At 47.6% G+C, this 17,244-nt stretch overlaps 1 protein-coding gene across 1 annotated transcript in view; it reads left to right on the forward strand.

Annotated features, from left to right (window-relative positions):
- Nucleotides 1-17,037, forward strand: part of ESRRB (estrogen related receptor beta) — a 166,886-nt gene extending 149,849 nt beyond the window's left edge. Inside the window, exons 7-8 of the mRNA XM_007064172.4 lie at nucleotides 2,441-2,710; nucleotides 12,664-17,037. Of these exons, the coding sequence (XP_007064234.2) occupies nucleotides 2,441-2,710; nucleotides 12,664-12,908 (515 nt within the window). The 3' untranslated portion in view covers nucleotides 12,909-17,037. The remainder of the gene's footprint in view (nucleotides 1-2,440; nucleotides 2,711-12,663) is intronic.
- The last annotated feature ends 207 nt before the right edge of the window (nucleotides 17,038-17,244 follow it).

A 17,244-nucleotide genomic window follows, 5' to 3' on the forward strand; every position in this document is an offset into this window, starting at 1 on the left:
GCAGGTCCTTCCTATACAAACATATTCAAGGCCTGGAACAGGCCTGGATTGTTAGCTGGAGAGAAGCCTGTGGCAATGGGGATTCTGCGCGAGCATCCCTCGCATAGTGATGATAGACCAGACGCTGTTGGGCAGATAGCACTCAGCTAGGGATTCAATCTAACTCATTTCACTCTCTATTCCAGCTTGTCTCCCTGGTGGTCTTTAGCTGTTCCCTTATTCCCTCTGGCACTCCTCCCCAATGGATTATCGATTCCTCCCTCCCACCCACTGCTACCCCCAGACCTCACACACACAACACGTGACATCTGATTGGTATCTGTTAATTAATGTAGCCTGGGGCCTCTTTTCTATTCAGGGGCCTGATAAGGGAAATTGGATGTCCAAGGGCTGCCATGCCATTATCACCCTTTTCTTCCCCTGGCAACACAAACACAAAACATGGCGTAGTGATAAATAAATAAGACTAACCCATCCCTCTGCCCTCACTTCCTTGGGCTGAGATAGCACAGATAGAAAAATAGAACCCACAGTCGGTCAATACAGCAATCACCAGCTCTTTTGTTAATTGCTGACTTGATAACAAGAGAAATCAAATGATCACTGCAGTGGCTGGTGACCTGGGCCCAGACACAGCGACGTGAGCGGTGAAGGCTGTGGGAATAAAGGGCATCTCGCTGCACACAGTTCGCAGCCTGCCGGGCTGGGGAGTCTCAGAGGCAGAGGCTAATGAGCTCAGACAGGGCTGCAGGAGGAGAGTGATCCAGGGGCAGAGGACGCTGAGTTATGAGAGAAAACTGGAGGGAAAAAAAGCCAGTGTTGGAGAGAGAGGCGGCAGCCTGAAGGTGAGGGAGGGGAGAGAATGCTACACCAAGTCTTAGGTGTTCCTGCTGCTTAGAAATACCCAGGCCTTCCCATTTCAACTCAGTGCTGTTAAACTCTATTGCCAGGACAGGCTGCCCCAGTGCTGCCCAAGTGTAAACAGAGACAGACACCCCGCTCAGGTCTCTGTCAGGGTGGACAGGGACACTACATACCGTGTTTTCTGACAAATAGACGCAGGGCAACTGTGTCCATTCAGGATCCAATGTCAGGCTGCTACAGAGCCTGAGGCCATCTCTGCCATATCGCTCCTTTATCTGAGGCTCCAGCAGAGTTTTTCCTCGTTGCTTTTCTGATGAGGTCTGATCATTTCAGGAGACATCTTTCTCACACTCCCTTTTATGTCAGACACTGGAGCAGAGAAAGCCTCTCGTCTCGCTCTCCTCTGTCACGTGGGTTGTGAACTCACTCTTCTTTTGGTGTGAGCAGTGCTTTGTGCCTCCCAGTTTATGGTCATTTCGTCTGTATTTGGGGAGGGTCTGCCTCAGGTCTGCCTGTCTCTGTAGTGAGCTCTATTCATGTGGCCAGGATCTATGTCTGTGGAGGGATCTGTACCTTCTTGCTGCTTGGTTTGTTCATACTGACGCATCTGTTGGTATTTTAGGGTTTGGTCTGGCAGCCTGAGCATTTTTCAATATTGGGTGGGGCTCTTTCACTAGAAAGCTGGAGTCGCTGAGTGCGGGGAGTCGTGATGGTCAGAAGTGGCTCATGTTTTCATATGGATTTAACTTTTGATCCTCCAGTGTGCTACAGTGGAAGAGAATTTGCCACTTTGGCTGAGATGGCATTTCGATCATGATGAGCTTGAAACTCAGGCAAGCGTCTTCTCTTCCTACCCCATCAGGAGTCCACTGACTCCCTTTGGAGTGCTTCCCTGTCAAGCCTGCAGAGTTCCTGGCTGGGGTGGGGAGAGAATGGGTTGCATTACATAAAATACAGCAGGAGGAACAGGGAAGCAAAGTACCTACCAGGCAGTACTGCAGGAGGAACAGGGTCAGGGTACATCCCACCATGGTGTGGCCTGAGGACTTGGCTGTATTCAGGACAGCGCTGCAAGGAAAAATGGGGAGCACAAAGGATGGATTCCAGGCAGGGCTTCAGGTGGACTGGGAAGTAGAGAGATGGGTGAATTCCAGAGGTGCCAGACACGTAAGTACCTACCCAGGGCATGTCTACACGGCCCACAGCAGCAAGCCTTCCAGCCCAGGTCAAGAGACGTGGGTTCCCAGTACCACACTAAAAATAGCTCTGTAGACATAGCAGCTCAGGCTCTGAAGCCTGGGGGGAAGGAGGTGGCATTAGAGCTCCAGCCCAGGCCACAACTTCAGAGCACTGTCTCCACAGCAGTTTTTGAGTGCTAGCATGAGCCCCACAAACCCAAGGACATTGACCAGAGCTGGCAGGCTCACCACAGGCTTTGGAGAGGTGCTCAGAGACCCCATGTAATGAGCAGGGGATTGGGAAGATGGAATGACTCCCAGAAAAACTGGGGAGCTGTGGGGGATACAGCCTTTGGAGCCGATCCCAGTTTGACCCTGCTTGTCATTTGCCCTGCCAGGTTTCTCTAATCTCTCCCTGGGGGACCAGATGAGCCTCCTGCAGAGCGCCTGGATGGAGATCCTCATCCTGGGCATTGTGTACCGCTCACTGCCCTATGAGGACAAGCTGGTCTACGCCGAGGACTACATAATGGATGAGGAGCACTCGCGCCTGACGGGGCTGCTGGAGCTCTACATGGCCATCCTGCAGCTGGTGCGCCGGTACAAGAAGCTGAAGGTGGAGAAGGAGGAGTTTGTCACACTCAAGGCCCTGGCCCTTGCCAACTCAGGTAAAGCCATGACCCGGACTGGTGTGAGGCTCAGGGAGCCAAGGCCAACCTGGATCTAGCATTCTAAGATGCTCCTGAGGAGTCAGAGGACTAGTGCCTGGCTATGCTCTGCCTCCTGGTAACAATGAGTCTCTCCAGTGGGTCTAACACAGCACCCACTCTCCCCCACTGTTTTTCCTTCAGTTTAGAAGTGAATTAAGTACCTGGTGGAAATGTAGGCCTTATCTCCAGGGGGTCTGGAAATAGAGTATAGACCCTTTTCCCTCTTAGAATGCTGCTCCCAATATGGGCCCTGGTTGGAGAGGAATGACTGGCTGGGACAGGAGTTGAGGTATGAAATATGAACCCTTTCACTCGCGAGTCCCCAGCTCCAATCTGGCCTCAAGTTTGTTGAGGGGGGGACTGGCTGGCTTCTGGAGACAGAACTACTGAATATGGAGCTTTTTCCCTCTAGTGTACTGGATCCAATCAGACCTAGGTCAGGGGGACAGGCTGGATCAGGGAATGGGATATGGAACCCTTTACCTTGAAGTCACCAGTTCCTATTCAAGCCCAGGTCAGAGGGAGCCAGATGGCTCTTGGAAAATGGGATTCAGCACTTTTTGTTTCAAAGGCCCTGTCTGAATCTGGCCCAACTCAGTGGTGACTAGAGAGAAGTCAGACTGTAAAATCAGATTTTACACCGTACTCAAATGTATGGGGTGCTGGCCAGTGTGAAATTAGTTGAGGGTTCCAATCCCAGTTGACAAGTGGCTACAACACCAAAACCACCACTACAGTCGGCACTGACTGTCCCCCTTCGTTAGCAGCCTCACCAGAGAAGCCAAGGTCTGAACAGGCCACGGACAGTAAACTCCACTTTAGCCAGAAAATGGGGAGAGGCCCTCCAGAGCAGAGTGAGGTGCACTGGTTGGGATTAGGGCAGTGAAAGCTTGCCCCAAATCACAACAGATAGTGTGTGCTATGTTAATACTGCCCATGCAGCTGAAAAGGTTGCTACTCGCACATCTGTCCACCAGGGAACAGTGAAAGTCATCAGAGCTAAAGCTACTGCATGATGAGACCTGCCTGCCTAAGCTTTCAGAGATTCATAGAGCTTAAGGCCAGATGGAGCCATTAGATCATCTAGTCCAGTGGTTCTCAACCAGAGCTCTGAGGTCCCCTGTGGGGCCACGAGCAGGTTTCAGGGGGCCCATCAAGCAGGGCCAGCATTAGATTTTCTGGGGCCCAGAGCAGAAACCCAAAGCCCCACTGCATGGGGCTGATGCCCCGAGACCCGCCGCCTAAGCCTGAGCAACTTAGCTTTGCAGGGACCCCTGGAGCGTGGGGATCCAGGCAGTTGCCCTGCTTGTTACCCCCTAATGCCGGCCCTGGCTTTTATATGCAGAAAAAAATACATTGTGGCACAGCTGGGTTGTGGGGTTTTTGTAGCCTGTTGGGAGGAGCCTCAGAAAGGAAAAAGGTTGAGAACCCCTGGTCTATAACACAGGCCATTTAACTTTACCCAGTTACTCTGCCTTGAGCTCAATGAGCTGTGTTTGTAATAGTCTAAGGCATAGCTTCCAGAAAGGCATCCAGTCTTGAAGATATCAAGAACTGGAGAATCCACCACTTCACTGTGTAGCTGGTTCCATGGTTAATCACCCTCACTGTTAACAGTTTGGCCTTACTTTCTCACATGAATTTGTCTGGCTTCAGCTTCCAGCTATTGGTTCATGTTATGCCTTTCTCAACTAGATTAAAGAGCCCTTTAGTGCCTGGTATTTTCTCCCCGGGAAGGTACTCATACAGCTTAATCAAGTCATCTCTCAAACTTCTTTTTGGTAAGCTAAACCAATCAAGCTGTTTAATCTCTCACTGTAAGGCATTTTTTTCAGTCCTTGAATAATTTTGTGGCTCTTTTCTACACCCTCTTCAATTTCTCAACCTTCTTTTTAAAATGTGGACACCAGAACTGTATGCATTATTCCAGTTGGTTTCCCCAATGCTGTAACAGAGGTAAAGTCCTCCCCTTACTCACTACTCCTGTTTATAAGACCACATTGGCCCTTTTTGCCATAGCTTTGGAGTGGCAGCTCACGTTGAACTGCTTATGACCCTCTAAATTATTTTCAGAATCACTGCTCTCCAGGATACAATCCCCCATTCTAGCAGTATTGCCTGCATTCTTTGTCCCTAGATGGATAACTTGACATTTGGCTGTATTAAAAGGCATTTTGTTTCAATGGTTGCTCTGTATGACCACACGGTCCTCATCATTAGCTACCACTCTGACAATCTGTATCACCCACAAGTTGTATCAGCAGTGATTTTATATTTACTGCCAGATCATTGATGAAAATGTTGAACAGCATCAGGCCTAGTACCAATCCCTGCAGAACCCCATTTGAAGATGATTTCCCATTGACAACTACTTTTTGAGATCTGTCAGTTTGCCAGTTAACATGCTTTATTGCTATCCTACAGTGCTAATTTTTTAATCAGTGTTGTGTACTACTAAGTCAAACACCTTACAAAAGTCTATGTCTATTTTTTCTATGCAGTTACCTTTATCAGCCAAACTTGCAATCTCACCAAAGAACAAAATCAGGTTTGTCTGACATGCCTTATTTTCCATAAAATAATGCTGACTGTCAAATGTTATATTCCTATTCTTTATTAATGGAATCCTGAATCAGCTTTTCCATTATTTTTCCTGGGATTGAACTCAGGATAACTCGCCTGTAATTCCGAGTCATCACACTTGGCCTTTTTGAATATTGGCATATTAGCATTCTTCCAGTCTTCTGGACTTTCCCTGGTATTACAAGATTTATTAAAAAATTATCAGTGAGCCAGAAAGCTCCTGAGCCAAATATTTTAGGATTGTTGGGTACAAGTTATCTGGGCCTTCTTATTTACATTTTAAATTTTAAAAATGTTCATGCCTAGATGTTGTCTAACGTCGTCCTCAGTTACTCAGGGACTGAAAAGTAGTTCTTCATCCTCAGATAATGAGATTACATCATTATGCTTCTTTCCAAATACAGAACAGAAATATTTATTGAATACTTCTGCCTTTTCTGCATCATTATTAACAAGTGCACAATTTCCACCTAGTAATGGAGTACTGTTGCTAGATTTTTTGTTCCTAATATTCTTTTTAAATAAACCTTCATTACTGTCCTTAGCCGGCCAGCCATAGATTTTTCCCTGATGTCCTTAGTTTCCCTTATCAATTTTCTGCACTTCATCACTTCTAATTTATATTGATTGCCATCTATTTCCCTCTTTTTCCATTTGTTATGAGTTGCTTTTATATTTCTAATTGCTGCCTTCACTTTGCACTGGACCAGGATGGGCTTTTAGCCACAGTGGGCCTCTTTCTTGATTGTGGCTTTTTGGCAATCTACTAAACTCTTTATGAAGAAATAGCCTCTAACCTAAAAGGAAGGTCCCTGCATTACACTGGGAGCAGAAACCAGAGCAGTGATGTGAAGGAAGCTACAGGCCCTAACACCCACCCAGTTGGGCTGAAGTGCTAAGGAGTACCACAGGAGGTTGTTTTGTGGGCTATACTTTAAGTGGGGACATAGGAGCTCGATGCTGCCATCAGGGTTTTTTGCAATAGGCGCTTCAATACTCAGTGTTGCTCTCTCTCTCTTGACCATGCTCATGCCTGGGGCATAAGCAGGGCAATGCCCAGCTCAGGATATGCTGGAGCAGACAGTCTGTGGGGTGAGTTACAGTGTGTGAGATCTCCCTGCATGCCTCTGTTTTTTTCCTGTGGAAAAAATAGGATGTGATCATGTAACTAAAAACTGTATCACAATCTATACACACAGGCGGATGAATTAAGGTTGCACAGCTGACCTTAGGCTGGCATTTTCTAACTTTTTAGTACTTGACTTAACCTTAATGTCCTTGTAATGTCACTATGGACTCAATTTCCATCTCGAGGGGCACACTTGCACAAATGCAGGGACACATATAAATGCCTGCACGCAAATGGCCAACACCTGCACCTACAGATATACCTCTGAGCCAGTCCCCAACTCTACTGATCATGAGCTAATTCAGTTTAAACTAAGTGGAAGGATAAACAAAAATAAGTCTGCAACTAGGGACTTTGATTTCAAAAGGGCAAACTTAAGGGAATTAGTTAGAGAAATGGACTGGACTGAAGAACTCAAGGATATGAATGTACAGGGGGCTTGGAATTACTTTGCCAAGTTGCAGAAGCTATCTGAAACTTGCATCCCAAGCACGGGATGGGGGGAAATTCATCCAAACTGGATGAGCAAGCACCTCCAAGAGGTTATTAAGAGAAAGCCGAAAGCCTACAAGGAATAGAAGATGGGACAGATCAGCAAGGAAAGCTACTTCCTCGAGGACAGAAAGTTTAGGGAAAAAGTGACAACTGCCAAAAGCCAAACAGAGTTGGACACCTGTAGATGAGGGGAAAGCAGTGGATGTGTTGTTCCTTGACTTTAGCAAAGCTTTTGATACTGTCTCCCACAGTATTCTTGAGGGAAGTTAAAGAAGTATGGGCTGGATGAATGGACTATAAGGTGGATAGAAAGCTGGCTAGATAGTCGGGCTCAACAGGTAGTGATCAATGGCTCCATGTCTAGTTGGCAGCCGGTATCAAGCGAAGTGCCCCAAGGGTCAGTCCTGGGGCTGGTCTTGTTCAATATCTTCATTAACGTTCTGGAGGATGGCGTGAACTGCACCCTCAGCAAGTTTGCAGATGACACTAAACTGGGAGGAGTGGTAGATATGCTGGAGGGTAGGGATAGAATACAGAGGGACCTAGACAAATTAGAGGATTGGGCCAAAAGAAATCTGTTGAGATTCAACAAGGACAAGTGCAGAGTCCTGCACTTAGGACAGAAGAATCCCATGCACCGCTACAGACTAGGGACCGAATGGCTAGGCAGCAGTTCTGCAGGAAAGGACCTAGGGGTTACAGTGGACAAAGAAACTGGATATGAGTCAACAGTGTGCCCTTGTTGCCAAGAAGGCTAACGGCATTTTGGGCTGTATAAGTAGGGGCATTGCCAGCAGATCGAGGGACGTGATCATTCCCCTCTATTCAACATTGGTGAGGCCTCATCTGGAGTACTGTGTCTAGTTTTGGGCCCCACACTACAAGAAGGAAGTGGAAATATTGGAAAGCGTCCAGCGGAGGGCAACAAAAATGATTAGGGGAATGGAACACATGAGTTATGAGGAGAGGCTGAGGGAGCTGGGATTGTTTAGTCTGCAGAAGAGAAGACTGAGGGGGGATTTGATAGCTGCTTTCAACTACCTGAAAGGGGCTTCCAAAGAGGATGGATCTAGACTGTTCTCAGGGGTAGCAGATGACAGAACAAAGAGTAAGGGTCTCAAGTTGCAGTGGGGGAGGTTTAGGTTGGATATTAGGAAAAACTTTTTCACCAGGAGGGTGGTAAAGCACTGGAATGCGTTACCTAGGGAGGTGGTGGAATCTCCTTCCTTTGAGGTTTTTAAGGTCAGGGTTGACAAAGCCCTGGCTGGGATGATTTAGTTGGTGTTGGTCCTGCTTTGAGCAGGGGGTTGGACTAGATGACCTCCTGAGGTCCCTTCCAACCCTGATTTTCTAAGACTCTATGATCGCAAAGGAAACTAAAGCCACTAGTAAAAGGTTATATAGCTATATAAACAAAAAGAAAATAAGGAAAGAAGAAGTGGGGTTGCTGAGCACTGAGGATAGGGAGGAGATGAAAGATAATCTAGGCATGGCCCTCTGTTTTTAATAAGGCTAATAAAGAGCTTTGGGAATAGTGGCTAATGGGAATGAGGATATGGAAGTAGAAATTACCACATCCGAGGTGGAAGTCAAACTCAAACAGCTTAATGGGACCAAATCAGGGGACCCAGATAATCTCCACAGAAGAATACTAAAGGAACTGCCACATGAAATTACAAGCCCACTAGCAAGGATTTTTAATGAATCTGTAAACTGGGGGGATGGTCATACCCTTTAACTGGAGAATTGCTAATACAGTACCTATTTTTAAGAAAGAGGAAAAAAGTGATCTGGGAAACTACAGGCCTGTTAGTTTGACCTCAATTATAGGCAAGGTCTTGGAACAAATTTTGAAAGAGAAAATAATTAAGGATATAGAGATAAACAGTAATTAGGCTAAAATACAACATGGTTTTACAAAAGTTAGACCATGCCAGATTAACCTGATCTCCTCTGAGCAGATAACTGAATTTTTAGTCAAAGGAAATGCAGTAGATTTAATCTACCTGGATTCCAGTAAGGCATTTGATATAGTTCCACATGGGAAATTATTAGTTAAATTGGAAAAGATGGGGATTAATGAGCAAATTGAAAGGTGGCTAAAGAACTGGTTAAAAGGGAGACTACAATGGGTGATACTGAAAAGTGAATTGTCAGCCTGGAGGGAGGTTACTAGTGGAGTTCTTCAGGGATTGGTGTTGGGACCAATCTTATTTAACATTTTCATTAATGATCTTGGCACAAAAAGTGGGAGTGTGCTAATCAAATCTGTGGCTATCACAAAGTTGGGAGGTATTGCTGATACGGAGGAGGATCAGAATAGCATACAAGAAGATCTAGAGGATGTTGAAAACTGGAGTAATAGAAATGGGATAAAATGTAATAGTGCAAAATGCAATGTCATGCATGTAGGGACTAATAAGAATTTTTGCTGTAAGATGGAGACACATCAGTTGGAAGCAACAGAGCAGGAGAAATCCTAGGTGCATTGGCTGACCACAGGATGACTGTGAGCCACCAATGTGATGCAGCCGTGAAAAAGGCTAATACAATCCTAGAATGCATCAGGTGAGGTATTTCCAGCAGAGAGAGGGAAGTGTTATTGCCATTACATAAGGCACTGGTGAGACCTCATCTGGAATACTATGTGCAGTGCTAGTCTCCCATGTTTAATAAAGATTAATTCAAACTGGAACAGGTGCAGAGAAGGGCTACTAGGATGATCAGAGTAATGGAAAACCTACTCTACAAGAGGCAACTCAAGGAGCTTGGCTTGTTTAGCCTAACCAAACAAAGGCTGAGGGGAAATATGATTGCTCTCTATAAATAATGGAGAGGAGTTATTTATGTTAAGCACCATTGTTGACGCAAGAACAAATGGATATAAACTGGTCCTCAACAAGTTTAGGCTTGAAATTAGACGAAGGTTTCTAATGATCAAAGGAGTGAAGTTCTGGCATAGCCTTCCAAGTGGAGCAGTGGGAGCAAAAAACATAACTAGTTTCAAGACTGAACATGATCAATGCTGAAGGGCTGGTATGATGAAATTGCCTACAATGGCATGTGGCCCATCTGCAACTGCTACTAGCAAAAATCCACAGTGGCCAGAGATGGGGCACTAGCTGGGGAGGGCTCTGAGTTACTACAGAGAAATTCTTTCCCAGGTGTCTGCTTGGTGGGTCTTGCCCACATGCTCATTTTCCCCAGGTCAGATTGGAAGAGATCCTGGGGTTTTTTTCACCTTCCTCTGCAGCATTGGGCATGGGTCACTTGCTGGTTTAAACTAGAGTAAATCGTGGAGTCTCTTTAAATTATGATTTGACGACTTCAATAATTCAGCCAGAGGTTATGGGTCTATTAAAAGAGGGGGTGTGTGTGTGTATAGGAGTGCCAGTTTTGGTTGTACATAGTCCTGGAGGTTTCAGCACATTAAAGATTAATCTTTAATTCCTGGATACTCAAGGAGAGTCCTGGAGGGTTGACACCCCTATGTGTGTGAAGTTCTGTGGCCTGCAATGTGCAGGAGGTCAGACTAGATGATCACAATGGTCCCTTCTGGCCTGAAAGTCTATGTGAAGAAGCTGAGTGATTCAGCTGAGCACAGACAGGAGATTGCTGGGAGACAGCTTCCATTGCTGGAGCCCTGGCAGATCACTGACCCTTTTTGTGTGTAAAGCTTCAAGGAGCTGCTGTGTGGGACTACTGGAGAGAAGGAGTGTGGTTTTATTTGGAGAACAACAACAAATAAAGAGCAGTGAAGACCACCATTTCCCAAATACTTCATTCGAAACATCCCGGCAGGGAGCAGGTTCTGAATCGCCAGTTGCCCTGTTATTCTGTGCTGTGTGTGCCACAGTGTCAGCCGTTGCCACCCAGAGCCTAAGCATTCAGAGGAATTCTACTGCTGAGGGGCTCCCCGCAGTTGAGCCCTAGTTAGTTTGGGGCATCTCATCCTGTCCGTAACCTTATCCCTTTATTCCCTGCAGCTGCCCTGCCTGAAGACATAGTGCTGAGGTGATTTGAGCACAGTTCTGCAGCAAGGGGTGAACTGTGCCACATATTCTGTGAGGGTAGAATATGGAGACCCCTGCTCCTATGGGGCGCCAGAGTGCCAGCTTAAACTAAACTTTTGTTGTTGAGAGAGGCAATAGGCCCTGTCTGCAGCAACTTCAACAGACTGGCTGTCCATTATCACATGTGCACTCTGTCCCCCCATTCACGGAGCTCTGCAGAAGTGCAGGCATGGCTCTTGCTGAATGCACACGTTAGGAGGGAGTCCTTAGATTACCATGCCGTACGCCCCTGTGGGCCACAGCCTGGCAGCATCCCTCCTCCTTGGTGCTCTGGCAGCTGTAAAAATTCATAGCCATTGATTTTGTAATTAACAGTTTATCAATGCAATCAACGCTGGCTCGCTGATGGATTGCTGGGAAATTAATCCTGCACTGTTATTTTAGTTTTTGCAGGCCACTGCAGATTTGGAGCTCTTCTCAGCATAGAGAAAGGCAATAGGCAGAGCGGGTTTGGGGTGCGGCTGGGTCTTTATAAAAGAAACAGAGGGGAGGAAATGGGAAATAGATGGCTGCTAGGGTTCTTCGGCCTATAGAAGTCAGCTGGCAAGGAGAAGCAGCGCTGTTACTCTGATTCACCTATCACACAACAGCAACCCCACTCCAAGAGTACCTGGTATATAAAGCACAGTAAGGTACATGATTCCACCCGATCCCACTGCCCCAAGGGAATGAACAAAGGGAGCGTGAGCTGGGGCATAGAGCTAGTGATAAGGATCAGATCTGGTGTTCTCATTTGAAGCTGACACGCTGTATCTTTGGACAAGTCACTTAGCAGCTCCGTGCCTCAGTTTCCCCATCTGTAACACACCTCCCTCTTAGCTGGGGTTTGAGGCTTATCTGTAAAGCACACAGACTGGCAAAATATGATTGTAAGCACTCACCTCAAGGGCAAAAGCTTGTTGTTAGCAGCTGCCCATGTGCCCCAGATAGACTGTGCAGCCACTCCAGTCACACTGCTCAGCAAAAGGGGGGAGCCACAAAGCAGCTGTGGAGAAAGGATAGTTTTACTTTTGCTGGTTAAAAGCCACGCTGTTGCCGCTCTGTGACCCTCTGCTCCACCATGTCCTGAGCTGGGCATGGCCCTGCCAGTACTCCAGGAAGTGTTTCCGTCTCTCTGCCATCCCGAGCAGCTGCACAGCAGTTAGTTCATACTGATGAAGCTCTATGGAAGTGTTAATTATACCTACTGCGATCACTCCTGATTGATGGCACAGCAGCAGCCCCTCACTGTTCATGCCACTCCCCCTCGGGAACATAGAGGGCTGGTAGGCACAGGAGTAGCCAAGTACCCATCCTAACTTCAAGCTAGCGTTGTTCTTGCACAGCTCTCTAGCCCACCTGTAGAAGTGGTTTGGTTATAATGCAATTCACCAGCCACCCTTTGCAGCCCTACTGGCCCCTGAGCACCCACTTCCAGAGTGCTGCAAAGCCTGGCACAGGGAGCCACACTGGGGGGCGCACCCACCACTTCCAGCAGCAGCCCTGCCAGCTCTTCTCACAGGGGCCCTGATGCTTCCTACCCAGGAGCTACTTTCCAGAAGCCGCAGCATTGACAAAGCCTTAGATTCAAATTAAAAATGCAGTTCTGTTTTTTGACCGTTGCTCTTTGCTATCTGTCTGCCCCCTCACAGATTCCATGCACATAGAGGACATGGAGGCGGTGCAGAAACTCCAGGACCTTCTCCATGAAGCCCTGCAGGACTACGAGCTGAGTCAGCGCCACGAGGAGCCACGGCGGGCGGGCAAGCTGCTGCTGACCTTGCCCCTCCTGCGGCAGACGGCCGCCAAAGCCGTGCAGCACTTCTACAGCATCAAACTGCAGGGCAAGGTCCCCATGCACAAACTCTTCCTAGAAATGCTAGAGGCCAAGGTCTGACAGCCCTGGTGCCAGCCCGCAGAGGCCGGGGAACAAACTAGAAACAAAGACGCAGACACAAAGCAATCCAAACAGCAGCAGGGGCCGGCTTTTATCTCCAATCATTTATTATGGAAGAATTATTTAATGTCCAGTTGTCGGCCTGCTTGCCTGCCTGCCTGTCTGCAGAATCTCATGTACAGAGGGGGAAACTCTTTTAATCAGTCACCTGTTTCTCTGTTTTTGTTTTCTCTGTAGGAAGTACCAGAGCGTGCTCGCGCTCTTGCACTTGCAGAAGGGGCTGAAGGGAATGTGGGCCCCTGAGCAGTTACGCTCTCTGCCCTATCCGGGCCAGCCTGTTCCCCAGCTCCCTCCACCAACTCTGGAGGGGGGATGGGGGCGGGGGTTGAAGCAGGACATGAGGAAGAAAAGAGGCAATAGACTTCATCTCCTGGTGTTGTGAGGGAGGAGGCAGAGAGGGCAGCTCCTGCTGTTTGTCATCTCGTGCCAGCTTGCAGGCCCATGGGGCAGGTGCTTGTTTAGAGAAGAGCCTCATGGGACCTCTTCACTCGAAAACGGTTGCCTCCTGCACGCCTCTAGCCACACAGAACACATGTACACAGAGGCCCCACTTCCGATGGGGAAAGATGTTCCTGCCCATGGAAGATATTTGGTGATCTTGTACAGTGTGTCATCACGCCTGGCTATTCCACGCCTGGGGCAATCCCACATTCCCCCAGGCTCGGCAAGTGGGAGGCTACATGTTTCTGAGAATGCGAGTCCCCCCCCTCACGGGGAGGAGCCTGACATTTTGCTCCGGTGCTGGATTCACATGATAGTCTCTGCAACCTCACCCATGGTGCTAATTAAAATCCCCCCATTTCCACCATGCAGTGCGTCAACTCAGTAAATAGTCCTTCCCCCACTCATGTGACACAAATACCTGTCTGCAATAATGGGGCCCAAATGTAAATACCCCCCTCTCCCACCCAAGGATTACCCGTCCATTTTTGAGAGAATGGATGTTTGCCCCCAGAGATGCTTGGACTTTACTCCACCCACTAGTTGGGAACAAAGGGAACTGTCCTTTGGAGAAAACTATGTACCGCAGGCCTAAGAAGCTGCTAGTTGGTGCCAACTGAAAACACATTTAAATGGAGTCATTTAATCCCTGACTCCCACATACAATTGGCCATGTCCCTTGCCTCCCTTCCACCCCAAAAATAATCAACAGCCCATCTCAGAATGCTCTGTAGCCTCGTGAGGCCTCATGGGGCTGGCTCCAAAAGAAAATATTTCTTTTCAGGAAACTTTCATGGGGAAGGGTTTGTGCCTGTCCTACTCCCCACCTTTAACCAGGTTTCTAGAATGGCTTTCGAGGTGGGAAATACCACAACTCCAGCAGTCAGAGGGGAACTTCGGTGGCTGAAGAAATTGGGGAAGGAGTTTCAGTGACTACCTCTTCTAGGGCACTTGTTCAAAGCCAGTCTGACACAGTGATGGCTCAAAATTATCTTCTGGCACCAGATTTGGGGAGGGAGGGCGAAGAGTCTTGGTTAATTTATGCATCCTAAACCTACCAGCACGACTGGCATTCAGTGAGCCCTTGCTGGCAGTCTTAGGAGAAAGGCTATGAACTGACTGAGCAGGTCATCCCCTAGAAGTAGCACCTCTGAGGCAAGGGTGAGGCACATTAGCACACAGTATCGTGGAGCTTGATCTCCATGAGAGCAGCAGGCATCATTGTCCAGGGCTGTCATTCAAACTACATTTGCCACTGCTACACTCACTCCCTTTCTGGATCAACCACGTTAGAGAACAGACAGAACCACCCAATACAAGGCTTAGATGGCAGAGCCAGCAGCCACTTGGGAGATGTGCATCCACTTCCTCAAGGCCGAGCATGGACAGCAGCCTTGTGCTTGGAACAGACTCCGGTGCTGATCACCAGCTGCTCTCGAAACAGGCTTCGGTTGTATAAAACATCCACGTAATGCTCCGTGACCTGAGCTGGGAAACACGTATGGTTGGCGTGTAGCCAGCTCTGAGTACATGCTGCTCTTTGGCAGCTGGTTCTGGCTGTGTAGCATCAGGTAATTTTACTCACAAACTGGGATGCGCTCTACCCAGCACTGTGGCCAACACCCTGGATTCACTTCCTGTCAATGCCACTTCCACCTGGAGCTCTGCAGGCAGCTGCACTGACCTGTGTTCGGAGCGAGCACGGCCATGCCTCTTTTCTGTGCACAGCACCCTGGTACAGACCTGGCTGTAGAGGCCCTCAGAAGCGGTTAACATCAATGGCCTCAGCCACAGGTCCCTGGAAGGAGCCTTCTCTTTGTTGCAAAAGGGCTTGTCCTACACTGCTACTGGTGGGACAATTTTTGAGTCACTAAGGGAAAGTTGAGCCCCACAGGAGGGAGAAGAGAGGAAGGAGGGAGCTGCTGAATCTAGGCCCCATCTCCCCAAGGCTGCTGGCTAGTTCAGCCTGAATAGTTTAGTGGTGTAATTTGTGTAGTGAGAGCGGAGTGTAAAACTTCTGAAGTGCTTTCTGCGGTTATCGCCTCACCCTTCACCCCTAATGTGCTACCAGTGGAGATAAGCAGAGCCTAAAGCAGGCTGGATGGATACATGCTGCCCTCAGAAGAGCTGCAGGACTCTTTCTCCATTTTATCTGCATAATCCTTGTGCCCATCACGTCCCCTCACACTCTAAGATGACAGACCCTGGACCAAGACATATAAGTATCTCAGTGGGCTGGAAAAACCAATCAGTGTGTTAATGAATCGCTTTGCCTTTAAGCAAGGGCTGTGATCTCTCCCCTGGAAATGCAAAGGGAACGCATGCCTGGAACAAACTCCAACAGCCGCCCCACCTTCTTTAACTAGGAAACAAGGCCACAGCTCTTTAGCACGTGAGGTAGTCATAGGAAACCTACATCCAGGCTTACTCTAACCAGCCAATATGACAGCAGTACTTAAACTATGGGGACGGATGCTCAGGCGAGCAAGACAATGGCATTTGGGTTTATGGGTGTGTCACACTCCAGGCCTCTCACGCTTAGAGAGCCTGGGGGGCTGCAGTAACTGCTTAGGCTAGTGTATGCTCAGCAACATCTCCCACACATGGTCAGCGATGTAACAATCTAGCCTTTAAATAGGAAAGAGGTTCTAGGACAGATTCCCTAGGAACCCTGTAGGGAATTCATGCCTTGTGCAAGGGTCATTGATCCAGTCCTGTACTACTGTAACTTCACATGGTGTAGGAGATGCTGGAATCCAAACTTGGGATGCATGTGGTTACGAAACACCTGAGATTAGTTTAAAAGAAGACACAGAGGTAAGTGCCTCAACAAGTGTGCATAAGCATGAAGCTGAGTCCACCATTCATTCACACTAATGGGAGCTGCATCACACAGCTCCCACTCACTATGTACCACGCACAGCAAAGCTTTGCATAGGCAGATAAACTACATAGCAGGCAGCTGCTACAAAAGGTAGTCCTACTCAAGAGGGGAAAGCACCTCTTAGACAGTCACATTCCTCTTGGGAAACAGAGGCCTCTGGCCTCTAGAGCAAAACAAATTGCACAGGGATCAATTCAGATAAATGGTGAAACGCTGCATGGAACTATGTTTCTGGGCAAACACGGGCATTACCTTACAGTGAAACTATGACGCTACGGAAGAAACACTGAATCACAGCCTGGCAGTATAGTTCATGCCGAACAGGGGGCGTTATTCTCTCTCATTAACCTGACTGCATCAATTTTTGAACTATTACAAACATATTATAAAATCATGCTGCACCAGAAAATATGTAGGAAACTATTAAAGGAAAAGTCACTGAGAAAGACCCTAAAATGTAACTGGTTGAGCTGAGAAAGAGCTTCCACTGTGTATCCACAAGCTGCAACCAGACACATGGTCAAAGTCCACCTTGTTTCTGTGGCTGCATTATATGGGGAAGCCGGAGGGAGAGTGAGGCTGTGCTAATGATGCAGGGAGTTATAGTCAGACAGTGCAATAAACAGTATCTATTTTACTCAACTATTATCTGCTCCTGAAAAACTGTTAAATAAATAAATTGTATTCTTGTGGTACAGGGCATTTCAAACAAAACAAGAAATAAAACACAGACATGTACAAACTAAGCCAGCCAAGGTGATGTTTATTGGGTTTCTGAAATGCTCCTTCCCCCTTTGCTGAGGGGAGGTGGCATTTTGCAGTGCACTATAGGGTAACTATACCCATTTCACTTTGTATAGAGCACTATGATAAAAGGTTTAGAACAGACTGAACTATGAGAAAAGATTAAAATAAAACTGGGCATGTTTAATCTTGAGAAAAGATGCCTGA

The sequence above is a fragment of the Chelonia mydas genome, chromosome 6 (assembly GCF_015237465.2).
Source record: "Chelonia mydas isolate rCheMyd1 chromosome 6, rCheMyd1.pri.v2, whole genome shotgun sequence".
NCBI lineage: Eukaryota > Metazoa > Chordata > Testudines > Cheloniidae > Chelonia > Chelonia mydas.